Source organism: Halichoeres trimaculatus, unplaced genomic scaffold, assembly GCF_033239565.1.
Source record: "Halichoeres trimaculatus isolate MK-OKI-2021-1 unplaced genomic scaffold, fHalTri1.1 fHalTri1_scaffold_17, whole genome shotgun sequence".
Lineage (NCBI taxonomy): Eukaryota > Metazoa > Chordata > Actinopteri > Labriformes > Labridae > Halichoeres > Halichoeres trimaculatus.
The window spans coordinates 22,328,623-22,341,811 of record NW_027437195.1 but is presented as its reverse complement, the minus strand read 5'-3'; the positions used below and the strand labels follow the sequence as shown (position 1 = coordinate 22,341,811).

Here is a 13,189-nt window from a genome sequence, read left to right as displayed (position 1 = left end):
GTGACTGGTCCGCCACAGGAAGTCATTTTCTGCTCATTAGGGCTCCACCTCTGACTGAGAGCAGCACCACACCTGATCAATAATCAACAGGCATGTGAGTGTGTGTGTTCATGTATGTGTGTGTGTGAGAGAGAGAGACTCTGTGGTAATGAGGTTCATGTCTGTCTCATTTTGTCTGCCTGTTGACACTGTGGTAAAAAGATTAGTGTCTGTCTCAGGCTGATCTGAAGAGTGAGGAAATAATAACCGTTACTGCTCAGATCTGAGAGCAGCCTGAGGAGCTACTGTAGTGCTCTGCAGCGTGATGATGTCACAGCAGTTTTGAAAATTGACCAATCAGTAGTAAATTACTTGGAGTCTCAGAAATGCAAACTGACATCCACACACAGATAAACACTCACAGAGTCAGACTGCCCCTTTCGGTGTTACCATGACAACAGAGGATTGCCATAGCTCCACTCTTCTTGACCTTCCACTTCCTGCCATTCTTCACTCACTTCCCCCAGGAAGCAGGAAGCATCTGGGTCACTGTGACAACAATCATCATCCACTGAGTGTGTTTCCATCATTTGTTTGAACACTGCTCTGCTGTGTGTGGGTGTGTGTTCGGTAGCAGTGCATTAGTCACTCACACTTCCTATCAGATCAAAGACTTTCACAACAAAATAAAAACTCAAATTGATTTTAAGACTGAAAAGTGAAAATTTATTCTGAAACTCTATGGAAGTAAACAAGACCCTGTTGACTCCTGGAACATTTTCAAGGACCATCAGTCCTTTCAAGGCCCACCAAGAAACAATAAAAACCTCCTAATGCACCTGTTCCTCTTCAGTCCTGGACACAGTTTTAACCCTTAAACTTCTTTTGTGTTGAGAAATTTAGTTTAAAAGAAGTTTAGGAGGATCTTCAAAGCTTTCAAGGCTGAAAACCTTCAAGGCTTGGTTAAACTTCATTAAAAATCACTTTTTTTTAACAGTTTTTCTCAGTAGCTTTAGTACATTTCTCGAATCATCCTGGGCATTTGCAAAACAGGAAGTTCATTTCTCAAAACAGTTCGTACAAGTTGCAAAACACCATGGATCACCTGCAAAAGCCAGTCTCTTTCAAAATTCTTAGTTCGTCCTTCAAAAGTAAATATCTGTGTTATTTTTGCCAGGCGCTGCCCTGTTGGCTATGGCTGCCTTTTGCTGCAGCTCTCTCTTCTTTGTCCGTTTCTTGTAATTTTTTCGTCTCTTTTTCGTCATCTTTGTATTTGGAGTGGATCATTACTTTGTATGGCTCATTTGTTGGTCATGGACACCAAACTTTTTTTGCGGCTTCAGTGATATTTTTACTACTTTTACTCCTGTGTTTCGTCTAGAGATCCTACATGTAACCATGGCTGCATCGTTTACATGTGAAACCAGCTGTTAGCAGCCTGTAGCATGTCAATACTAACTGGTGCAAGGCCTGATGTCTTCCCACAAGGAGGAGAAGGAGGTGAGGACGACGTGCTGGTTCTCAGGTTTGAGCTAAGAAGTGACGACATGGATCTGTCCTTCCATCCATCATTATTGGGAACATAAGATCTATCTCCAATAAGATGGACGAGCTAGCTGTGTTAACCCAGCAATAAAGGGAATACCAGCAGGCAGAGTAGCATCATGCTATTCACAGACAAGGCTAATGGTGCTAACACCAGACACCAACGCAACATTGAAGAACTTCACCTGCTGTAGGCAGACAGGATCCAGGAGACAGACACTCTATTCTATTCTATTCTATTCTAATCCAACACATGGAAGTGGCGAGAACATGCAGTATGTTCCTTTTTTTCTTTTTCCCCTTGCCCTTCAAAAAGTGTGTGCATGCCACTGCTCAGAAAAGTGTAACTTGTAAGTCAGCTGGTCTGATGAGGCTTCAGCCAAAAGTTGGTGGAGCAGTTGGACCTGTGAGTGGGTGTGAGAAAACTCATCCATTTTATCTTTATTCCACCTGCTCAGGTGAAACCACATCTATAGCTTATCTCTAAACAGGATCCATAGTGCCTTATCTGATGATTTTCTGGCTGAGATTTGGTTCAGACGTCACAGCAGTTTCATAATCTGGTCTCTGGAGTTTGTTTCTCACCGCTCTGAGAGAGCGACCGAGTTTCTCTGGAGGAAACGAGCTCGCCATATCAAGACACAACACACTTCCTGTCCTGGAGGAGAGGAGGGCCGGGGAGGTCCAGGGGGATGGAAGGGGGGGAGAAAAGCAGGAGGAGGAGGCAGGGGTGAGGTTGGTGGTCAGTCTGTCAGTAGAGCCACTGTGGAGGAGACACCAGGAGAAGAAGAAGAAGAAGGTGAGGAAGAGGAGACATCAGAGGGAGGAAGATAAAGAGACTGGAAGGAGCTGGATGAGTCGTGTTGAAGAGGACAAGCAGAGATTCAGAAAGGGTAAGAAAAACTGTTGAAAGTTCAGACGTGAGACTGTGAACGGAGAGAGAATTAAAGAGATAAAGATCCTTCAGACATCCTGACAGGAACCACAAAGATTCCTCCTTTCCTCTCTTTCTGAGTCCAACCCATCCTAAAGCTCCTTTACTTCTCTGCATGTTTAACCCTCGTCTCTCTGTGTTACTGATGGTCCCTTTATTTTTCTCCGTCTTACTTTGACTGTTGATTCAGCATTCATTTTCTTTTTCATCTGTTTTCCTACGGTGTTAACTCAAAAATTATCCTCAGTCAACTGTGAGCACAGTCTGGGGCTGGCTGCAACAAATCTCATTCTTTAAAGAGCTCATACTAACCTGCAAACACTAAAACATGTATTTAAGAAACACAGTCAATGTACTCCTGAAATCTGTTCCTTCCTCTGATTCCTCACAGCAAATTTGGGTCTCAGAAAATAACACGGCTAGCTTTCTTCTTTCATAAAACCATTTAGAAGTTAAGTCCCCCACACAATGTCACAGCTCAAATGTGGAGAAGTGTGTTGACAAATTTAAATCACATTAAACAATAGTTTTTGAACAAAACAGAAACAACTAGAAAAGCACTCAGATAGAGCAGACCTCCGCCAAGCATATTGTGATTGTCACAAACACTTTAGTCCTACTTTAATGCTATACTCCCTTTCAGCAGACTGTCTGCAACAATTTAGTGTTAGTTGCAGGTTTGTATGATAATTTTTTACCTGACAGTGTTGAAAATTATGATGACTCAGTACATATTTCATATTCTGGATCTTAGTATCCAGAATATTGCCAGGGTCTGGATCATACTTTAACAACTGTCAGAAATTATGGTGACCTTGTCTTGTATTGTTTTGCAAAGCAATCTGATCATTTATGGTGGAGTTATATACACATATGGTGAAAACAGCCCTATCTCACAATGATAAAGAATCCTTTAAAAAAAATCCTGGATCCAGACGTTGATCCAGATCAACTCCAAATTAAATCACTTCTTCCTTATCCCATTTTGTACATTTCCTGAAAATTTCACCAAGATCCGGACAAACAGACCAACAGACAGACTCTCCCAAAAACATCACCTCCTTGGTGGAGGTAATAAAAAAAAAAAAAAATAACGAGACAAAACTATACAACACATCTCTTTGCTTAGAGGTTATTTTGCTGAACACTGGCATATTTTTATCAGTACTTGTATAAACAAAGAGGCCAACGTGATACTCAACTCCATCACACTTAACCCAGCTTGTCACTTTGACAGTTGCTTTTGAATAAATGGAAAGTTATGCAGATACATCCGCTGTACATTCAAGTGTGTCAAGTTCGGACTGGACAAGATTTGACTGTTTTTAGAGTTAAGCATTCCCAATGGTACACTACTGCAAACTGGTGTTTTCTTGCAAGTGAGGCAGTAAAATTCTTGAAGCTCTTAACACAGTCTTATAAAAATGTGTTTAGCTTTGAATCTCACACTCGAGAAATGTATGAGTGGTCCTCTTTTTTGGATGCACTTTGGGTAGTGGGCCATGGAATTATCTTTAGGAGTGAAGATTTTTGATGGATATGGTTCTTTGAAGAGTTGGTGATGTTCAACAACAAGTTGCTTTAGATACACTATCATCCCTTCAGTGACTGAGTATGAGAAAACAATGTTGACAATGTTCAACAATCATCCTCTGGTACCAGGTCACCAAACAGCAAAGATATGTTGGTGATGAAACAGTGTTTGTGATGCACTTGACCCTATTCCATGTCCTGCACTGTCAAGCTTGACATTTGTTGGCTTTTTTTCCAAAAAGACATAACTGAAAGCATGGATCCTGTTTAACAGACTTTCTTTAGAGATGAATTTTTTAAAGAGATGTTCAAACAGATATTCATATTGGCCAACCCCTTCCAAAATATCATGCATGATGTCAACAACATAATTTTCATTTACACTGAAGTACTGTAAGTTATTTAGTTATGCTCCCTCTTTTGAATCCAAATGACGAAGTTAAAGGCCCCATATTCTGCTCCTTTTCTGCAGTTTAATTTAATTCAATTGATCCAAAAAGCCCCCAAAATAGTGGGCGTGACCTTCATATGTAAATGAGCCACCCCTGATACCGCCCCACTCTTCCGCGTCACTGAGAGCGGCGCCACAACCTCTAAGTGCACAATGTTCAGAAAACAGCGAAGCTTTTTTACAGTAACATTACAGGCTCAAACAACAGCAGCTAAAGTTAGCATCTTGAAGCTAACACAGAGACAGGGGGACACAGGAAAAGCTCTTACATCTGCTCCACAGCACACAGCATTTAAAATACTCACATTTCACGGGTCCGAGGATTGTTGGCGGATGGTTGATCATGCGCCTGGATTCAGGACCAGTCTGTATGCTAGCCCTCTGTTGTACTGTCCAAAGTTGGAAAAGCAGTCGGCCATGAAGTGACTAGCACACCCTGGATATTAAACAGAAAATGGAACTGCTATTCCATTTGTTTTTAATATTTTCAAGTCTCCTACCACAGGTTTCAGCATTTGATCAATACCATATAATTTTATTCAAACTTCAAGAAATAATGGATGAGAGTTGGCTCACTCAGATTCAACACGTCCCTAATGGGTCGATATTAAAGTGAACTTCTTTCACAAGGGAGCTAGTCACACCAAGTTTTTTTTATGATTATCTCTTTTATTGACACTTGTAAACAATCACATATAAGCTTCATCTATTCACTTGACTTAAATGTTACATTAATTTTTCCTTTTAAAAAAAAAAAAAAAACATAAAGGACACACGAACCATAGATAGAACAAAGGAAAGAAAGGTGTGGGAAGATCATGTCTCTAACAGGAAAATCAAAAATTTAGAAAAAAGTAATAAAGTCTGGCCTGAGAGGCTTTATATAGTTTACCCATTTTTCCCAGCTTAAGTCAAAAAGTTCCAATTTCTGATTAACACATGCTGTAATCTTTTCCATTTTGTAAATATCTATTGTGATGTCCATCCATGTTTTTAAAGAAGGGCTCTCCTGGGATTGCCAGTTCTTTGTTACAGCCATTTTAGCCGCAACCATTACTATGTTCAGTAAATATTTATCTTTTTTTGGCAGATCTTCAGGCATAAGACAAAAAAAACAAGGTCATACTTTCTTAAGATACATAACGTTTGAAAATGTCCTTTAAGGCACTGTGTATCCCTTTCCAAAAGTCCAGAACAACAGGACAGTCCCAGAACACGTGGTAGTGATTTGCATATAAATGTCCACATTTTCTCCGGCAGGTTGGGGAGTTGCTGAAATATCAAGTATTTCTTAATCACACGAACAGATGATTATTTACCTTTCATACTGGTTTTAGAGATAAAATAGCGCTCCTACTTGTTGCTCGATCAAGTCTCAGTGGAGGTTTGCTGCAACATTATGAATGAACTCCAAAGAAGAGTTGAATGACTCCCCTCAACACTTTTTGAATGAAGTAATTTTTAACACACATAAAGAAACCCCCAAGCACAGGCTGGAGTCTACTTGTTTGAATAAACTCCAGAAATTTAACTCTTTTACTATTTTTTGCTTTACTCCTGTTTTTTTCACTCCTGAGAGTTGCTGAGGGCTTCAGGCTCATCTTGGATTTGCACCCATCTGTTGTTTTTTGTTTAACTGATGTTTCCCCCTGTACATCTCGTTTTTGAGGTTGTTGCTTTATTTTTGTCAACCTGTCCTAAACTTCTGTGTGAAATATTAAATCCCACGCAAGTTTGAGACCAAGTCTCACTGATGTCTTAGCATGAGTCACAGCGTGTGATGTTAGCACACAGTGTTCTGTCACAGCTGATGATATTTATTCTGACACCATTCACTGAAGGTTTAATGGTGATTTCATTCCCCATTGTTCTAATGTTACTCTGTTAATCCCATCTCACACTGGATTACACACTGAACAGGAACATCTGTACACTGACAGGAGCTTCCAATGTGACAATAGCTGAATAACAGATACTTTAATATCAGTTCTGTTCTAATGACCGTAAGTACAAGTGGTGTTTACTAAAACAAAAAGTCAGAGATGGAAAACTTTGTACATAACCCCTAATATCTGATGTTAAAAATGACTAATGTTCACAACAAGTGTAAATAAAGTTATTTACTTTCTTAATTTGACTACATTGTGGGGTGGGGAGATGCAATACATTTGTGTTGAATTTCCCATATGAATGAATGTCAAACATCAACAGAGGATCACCATCCTGAGTGATTAGTTTATGTAGATTTCACAATAATGAAAAATGATTTGCAGAGGTTGTTATTTCAACACTGTTGAGTGAGGGAGGAAGAGCTTAGAAAAAGTTCCAAGAGGAACAGAAACACAGATGAGAGTATCATCTGTGTACAAAGACATCAGAGTTTGAAACCTGTCCAGATTGTAAAACAGCCCCTTCGGTCTCTTTTAAATGAAGAAACAAACTGAACCAAAAATTGAGCAACCATCTCTTTTGTTTTGACAGACCCACGTCATCGCCACAGGGATAAGAGTTTGAGAAGATGGAGTCTGGATTCTGCTCCAGGAGGATTCACCTTTGGATGGTCATCTTTGTGTTCAGAAGCATCTCTGCTGATCCAGCTCAACCACCACGCTACACCGTCCACACTCAGCAAGTCAGCTTTGACCAGGCCATGAAGCACTGTTCCCCCGGCGTCCTCACCACCATCTCCACCCCGCAGGAAGTCTCTGAGATCTACCAGCAGGTCTCTTTATCCCTGCCGGCTCTAGTTCGGAAAAACTTCACCTTCTGGGTCGGCCTGAGGAAGGCGAAGCGGGAGTGTGTTGTCCTCTCGCAGCCACTCAGAGGGTTCAAGTGGGCTCATGACGGCAGCCAGGATTCACAGGTGAGCCGCTGGGCTGTGGAGCCACAATCCACCTGTACCTCGGTACTCTGTGCAGCACTGAAGGGGGAGTTTAATGGGACATCTGTGACTGGGTGGGGTCTGATAGCAGACTCCTGTAAGTCCACTTACCAGTTCATCTGTAAGCTGTCCAGTAAAACCTCCAAGGACGGTGAGACTGCTTCTGAACCAGGACAAGAACCAGCTTTACCTGAACCTGAACCTTTTACAACAACACCTGAACCTGCAATACCAGAACCTCTTACACCTGCTGCACCGACAGCCAAAAAACCTGACCCTAAACCTGAAACGCCAAAGCCTGAAACTGAGCCTGAATCTGAGCCCAAGACTGAGCCTGAACCTGAGCCTGAACCTTCAACTCTACCTAAAACTGGACTTAACTACACTTACCCTGGTTCTGAACCTCAGGGACCTGATCCAGATCCAGTGAAGGGGAAGGATTCGTGTGAGCACCCCAAAACTACACAGTACCCTGGTATCCGATCCGTCATCCTGGGAAACAGCAGCTGGATCAAGATAGAGTGCTGGTCCTCTGTTGTAGTGGAGCTCCACTGCTTGGGACATCCAATCGTTTGGCGACTGCTGGATGGTTCCCCCGTCAATTTCTCCAGCGTGTGCCTCCCTTGTAAGCCCGGCTTCCTGAAGAATGCCTTGGGAGACTGTGTGGACATCGATGAGTGCAGCGTGGGCAACCCGTGCAGACACAAGTGCCTGAACACTGAGGGCTCCTACAGGTGCGTCTGCTCGGATGAGAATGGGGAAGACCGCGATGAGGACTCAGAAGCCTGCAGGCACTCAGCAATGGTGGACCAAGGCTTTCCGTCAGGTCTCCTTATACTTGTGCTAATTGCCGTGGCAGCGTTGGTGGTGTTGTTGGTGATCGTTTCAGTGACAGTGAGATGCTGCCTGATGAGGCAGTCCAAGAAACGTGCCATGGAGAAAGCAGAGAAGATGGCGATGGAGAGCAAAGAGAATAAAGATTCATACCAAACAGCCAATGAGCAGACTGCAACATGAAGCTGGTGCTGTGCTGTAATTGGTCGAAGGGGATGACATCATCAATACAGCCATTTACAGTTTACTGTTTAATGAAAATGTTTGGTCCCCACACACCTCAAATGATCATGGCGCTGTTTCGTTACTTATTGAGTGATCATACTTTTTGAAAAGGAAACTTTCCTGGTAACAGGCAGAATGCTCACACCTAATTGGTGGGCTGTCTCCTGATTTATGTAAAAATTAACAGTCAAACATTATGATTTTCAATCCTTAGTTTCATAAATCATCCAGTGAACCCGAGTGACAGGTTTTACTCTAAACCCATCTGAGGCTCCGAGAAGATTTAAGAACTGTAAATGTCAGCTTAATATTTTAAAGATTTTGACTGATATTCATTTGTTTTTTTCTTCTGGTTTGACACAAAATAAGAGGACAATTTAACTCTGACTTGTTTGGTTAACTTGAACTTTTGTAACTCAAAATGTTTATTTATCTTGTCCTTGTCTGTGACTCAGCTGCATCTGTAAATTAACACATGGAAGCATTTGTATTTTTTCTATCAAGTCCATACGTTTTAAGTTACAACAGAGGATCAGGGCCACAGTAGAAAAATAAATAAAATGAAAATAAGACTTAACAAAGTCAAAACCTCACGAGATCAATATCTCATGTTACAATAAAAAGTGTGTAATGTAACAACATTAAAGCAGAAGTAAAGTCATGTTAAAACATTAAAGTTGTAATAAAATCGTAATGTTACGACATCGAAGTTGTTATGAAGTCTTAATGTTATGATCTTAAAGTGGAAGCAGAATCAGTTAACACGTTTAAGTCATAACAAAGTCATAATCTTATTGATAAATAATGTTGACATAGAGTCAAGAGTTGAAATAAAGTAATTGTGTTGTTCTGTCTATAAAGTTAAAATATGGGTAAAATGTTACAACATTGTTGTGGGAATTTTAAACCTGTGATCTTAAAGCTTTAATATTTTAATATAATGACTTTATTTTTGTATAATTATAATTCAAATTTCATAACAATACAATTTTTTCATCTTTTACAGTAAAATAATAATAATAATAATAATCTGGTGATTTTATTACTCTAATCTTACAATTTATGAATTTGATCTCTGATTTTTAAAATTAATTTATTTTTATTGTGCCCCTAATCCTCTGTCATTTAAATAACAGGACTGAAAAATGAATTTCAGAGTGTTATTGCTCTGAGTATATTTTTATTTTATCATAAGTATGTCTGAATATTTAACCCAACCTGTGATCCAGAATGTTCATGTTTTTCAGTTTAAAAGGGTTTTAATTTTTTAAAAGTGTTTGTATTTAAGCTCTTAAGCTCTTGATGAAACAAGCGCCTTCACGAGTCGTGATTCACTTTATGAGGCATACCTGATCACTAAGTTAAAGGTTTTGTCAATAAAGGTTTTTTGTTCAAATTTAAGTTTGTACATTTTTTAGTGTCAATCTTTTTGTTTTTTGTTTTACTCCATATGGAATAAATGAAGTAAATGGATGCCCTTAATTTAAATCTGGGTGTGAACATCTGTTAGCTTGTATTACACACTGAACAAGATGTTAATAAACAAACATTTTCAGCTTTCTGAATGATTCACCAGACAGGTGTTGACATGTCACCTGATCTTATGATCACAGCTGAGCTACTTGAATTAATCAATGTTTTATTTACATAGCAGGATAATAACAGACACTTTACAAAAACAATCATTCTGTTTACACCATAAAGACACCGTAAAGACCCCCCCCCCCCCCCCCCCCACACACACACACACACACACACACACACACACACACACACACACACACACACACACACACACTCCCCCCCTTCTGTGTCTCCCTCTCTGTTTCTCTCTCGCTCTCTCTGTGAGTGTGCACCGGAGCGTCTCTCCGGTGGATGATCGGAGGAGCAGCTGATGATCTGATGGTGTTTTGATGTTCCCGAATGCCTCCATCATCTCTGTCATGCAGCTGAACACCTCCTCTTCATCTCCCTCCTCCTCCTGCTCCTCTCTCCCGGGCACTCTCAGCTCGCTGGAGGACAGCGCGGGACTCCTGCTGCTGAACGGTTCCGATGAAGGCTCGGTGTCCGGTGGCGGTGCGCCCTCGGCGGGCAGCGCGGCTCTCATCTCGTCCATCTACTCGGTGGTGTGTGTGGTCGGTCTGAGCGGGAACTCCATGGTCATCTACGTCATCTTCCGGTACTCGAAGATGAAGACAGCCACCAACCTGTACATCCTGAACCTGGCAGTCGCGGATGAGCTGCTCATGCTCAGCGTGCCGTTCGTCGTCACCGCCGCGCTGCTGCGCCGGTGGCCGTTTGGCGCCGCGCTGTGCCGCCTCGTGCTCAGCGTGGACGCTATCAACATGTTCACGAGCATCTACTGCCTGACGGTTCTCAGCGTGGACCGGTACATCGCCGTTGTCCACCCACTGCGGGCATCCCGGTATCGACGGCCCACCGTGGCCAAGCTGGTGAACGTGTGTGTGTGGATGTTCTCCCTGCTGGTCATCCTTCCCATCATCCTTTTCTCCTCTACTGCCCCAAACTCAGACGGCTCGGTGGCCTGCAACATGCAGATGCCAGAGCCTGAGCAGCACTGGATGGCGGCATTTGCAGTTTACGCCTTCTTGATGGGCTTCCTGTTTCCAGTGCTGGCGATTTGTCTGTGCTACGCGCTGATCCTCAGTCAGCTCCGCGTGGTGGCGCTGCGGGCTGGCTGGCAGCAACGCCGCAAGTCTGAGAGGAAGATCACGGTGATGGTTACGGTTGTGGTGTCTGTGTTCGTGGTGTGCTGGATGCCCTTCCATGTGGTCCAGTTGGTGGGGGTCTTTCTACAGCGCCACGACCCCACACTCAGCCAGCTCGCTGTCGTCCTTGGTTACGCCAACAGCTGTGCCAACCCGCTGCTCTACGGCTTCCTGTCGGACAATTTCCGACGATCCTTCCAGAGGATTCTGTGTCTGCGCTGGATGGAACCTCCTGAAGAGCCCCTAGACTACCTGGACTACTACAGCACAGCCCTGAAAAGCCGTAGACTCAGTCTGGACCAAGACCAGCCAGAGGACCAAGACAGGACCCAGCCTTCTAACACCAGCTCTAGGATGTAGTCTGAACCTGAACCTCACTTTTCAGACCAGATAGAGCCTCAGACTCTTGTCCTTCGACAGGTGCAGTGAGGGGTCAGATTAGACCTTTAGAGTCTAGGAGAGTCTGTGAAGATCCTGAGGGCCCATGGTTCAATCTTGGCCCAAGTGAATGTTTTGTTCCCAGCGGGCTGATTGGTCGACTGAACATCCAATCAGCAGACAGAAGCCATTTTGGTGTCCTTCAGCCATCTCTGGTCTAGACTCCTGTGTGGAGATCTAGACTTTCAGGACCCTCAGATAAATCAGCTGACGATCACTTCTACTATTTTGTTTTCTACCAAGGAGTGTTACTGATGATGTCATACTGATGATGTCACTCCTCATATTATTGTGTGAAACAGGAGCTCTTATTCAGGACACTGTTGTTTTTGTTTTTATTTATCTGCAGTTGAAAACAAACAGTAGGATGGATTCTGATTGGCTGCAGAGTGAACTCTGTTTACATCTGTGGACTGTTGTTTTTAGCATGTTAGCCATGCTAGCCGCCGCACCTCATGCCAGCAGTGGCTACGTCCTGTTTTCACCTGCTCCTCACCAAAAGCGCCACCTGGTGGGTGGATCATGCTGCTGAATGTAACAGCTGTAAGGCCAAACAGAGTGCATGTTGGGTTTGATGGATCAGAGAGTTCGACAGCTGAACCAAAGCGATTTTAACTTGCACACGATCTTTCCTGGTTCAATGGAGACGAACATATTTTCTCAATATTATGTGTCTCTCCCCAGACTGTTTGACATCTGAGTAAAAAAAAAAAAATACAATACATGATTTGGAATAACAGCAGCTTTTATGTCTCAGTTTAAAAGAACTTACACTTTGCAAGTTGTAAAATTTGACCAGTAGGGGGCTAGGTCAAAAGTCCCCCCAGGTCGTAGCCCCGCCCCCTGTTCTAATTTGTGAATACTTTTGATGTGTCGTCCTGACAGTTGCCTGTTCACACACATGACCCTCACAGCTGGAGACTGTGCACTGTGAATTAGAGCCTGGCTTTGTGCTGAAAGGGTTCATCCTTCTATCAGTGCTGCATATTATTGGATGTATTCACATGACGAAACAACAGAGATCCTACAGGTCGTTTGATAGGACAAACGTCACCACGATGAGTTTTTTCCTGCTGTGTTCACACATCAGCTCTGACCTGATTCTGTGGAAATTTTTCAGGGAGCTGTCATGAAAAAGTCAGGGTATTTATTTTTCATGTGTGCATCTCTCTGTCCGGAGGCTGATTTCTAAAATGTTGGCTTGCTGCTTTGTTTTCGTATCCATGACCTTTGACCTTAATGAATGTAAAAGGAGAAGGTCAGGGAGTGTTTCAGCTTCTTGCAAACTCAGAGCTGTCGATCAAATGTTGTTTGTGGATGAGCTGTTTATGTTTGCTCCGTTTTTAAAAAAGAGCTGATGATGTCATCAATGAGAAATAAAAAGAAAAAATATTGTTCCATAAAACCTTCTCCCAGAATGCATCAGTCTGAAAGTGTTTCACACTGACCTCAGACACTCTTACCTTCAGCTTGTTTTTGGGAGGGTTGTTAGTGAAATGCACCCTGGGAGCCACTATTTAATTCTCCTTCCGTCACAGCTAATTGTGTTCTGATGATTTGACAGGAAGTTCCCCCACAGATCGGAGTTCCTCAGAGGGAATGATAACCTGCTGATGAAGACAGAGATGGAAAAGAAGAAG

General features: G+C 42.5%; 2 protein-coding genes across 2 annotated transcripts; both read left to right on the top strand.

The window, feature by feature from the left end:
• The first annotated feature begins 2,276 nt into the window (after nt 1–2,276).
• On the top strand, nt 2,277–9,121 carry clec14a (C-type lectin domain containing 14A). The gene is made up of 2 exons (XM_074692223.1): nt 2,277–2,417; nt 6,924–9,121. Exon 2 carries the CDS (start codon nt 6,961–6,963, stop codon nt 8,338–8,340), a length of 1,380 nt encoding a protein of 459 aa, XP_074548324.1. The 5' UTR covers nt 2,277–2,417; nt 6,924–6,960; the 3' UTR covers nt 8,341–9,121.
• Nucleotides 9,122–10,204: 1,083 nt separating this feature from the next.
• On the top strand, nt 10,205–12,950 carry sstr1a (somatostatin receptor 1a). Its single transcript, XM_074692114.1, has one exon. It carries the CDS (start codon nt 10,296–10,298, stop codon nt 11,469–11,471), a length of 1,176 nt encoding a protein of 391 aa, XP_074548215.1. The 5' UTR covers nt 10,205–10,295; the 3' UTR covers nt 11,472–12,950.
• The last annotated feature ends 239 nt before the right edge of the window (nt 12,951–13,189 follow it).

Excerpts from the sequence above, each read along its gene's own strand:
- sstr1a (XM_074692114.1), top strand. The coding sequence starts at position 10,296 with ATGTTCCCGAATGCCTCCATCATCTCTGTCATGCAGCTGAACACCTCC.
- clec14a (XM_074692223.1), top strand. The coding sequence starts at position 6,961 with ATGGAGTCTGGATTCTGCTCCAGGAGGATTCACCTTTGGATGGTCATC.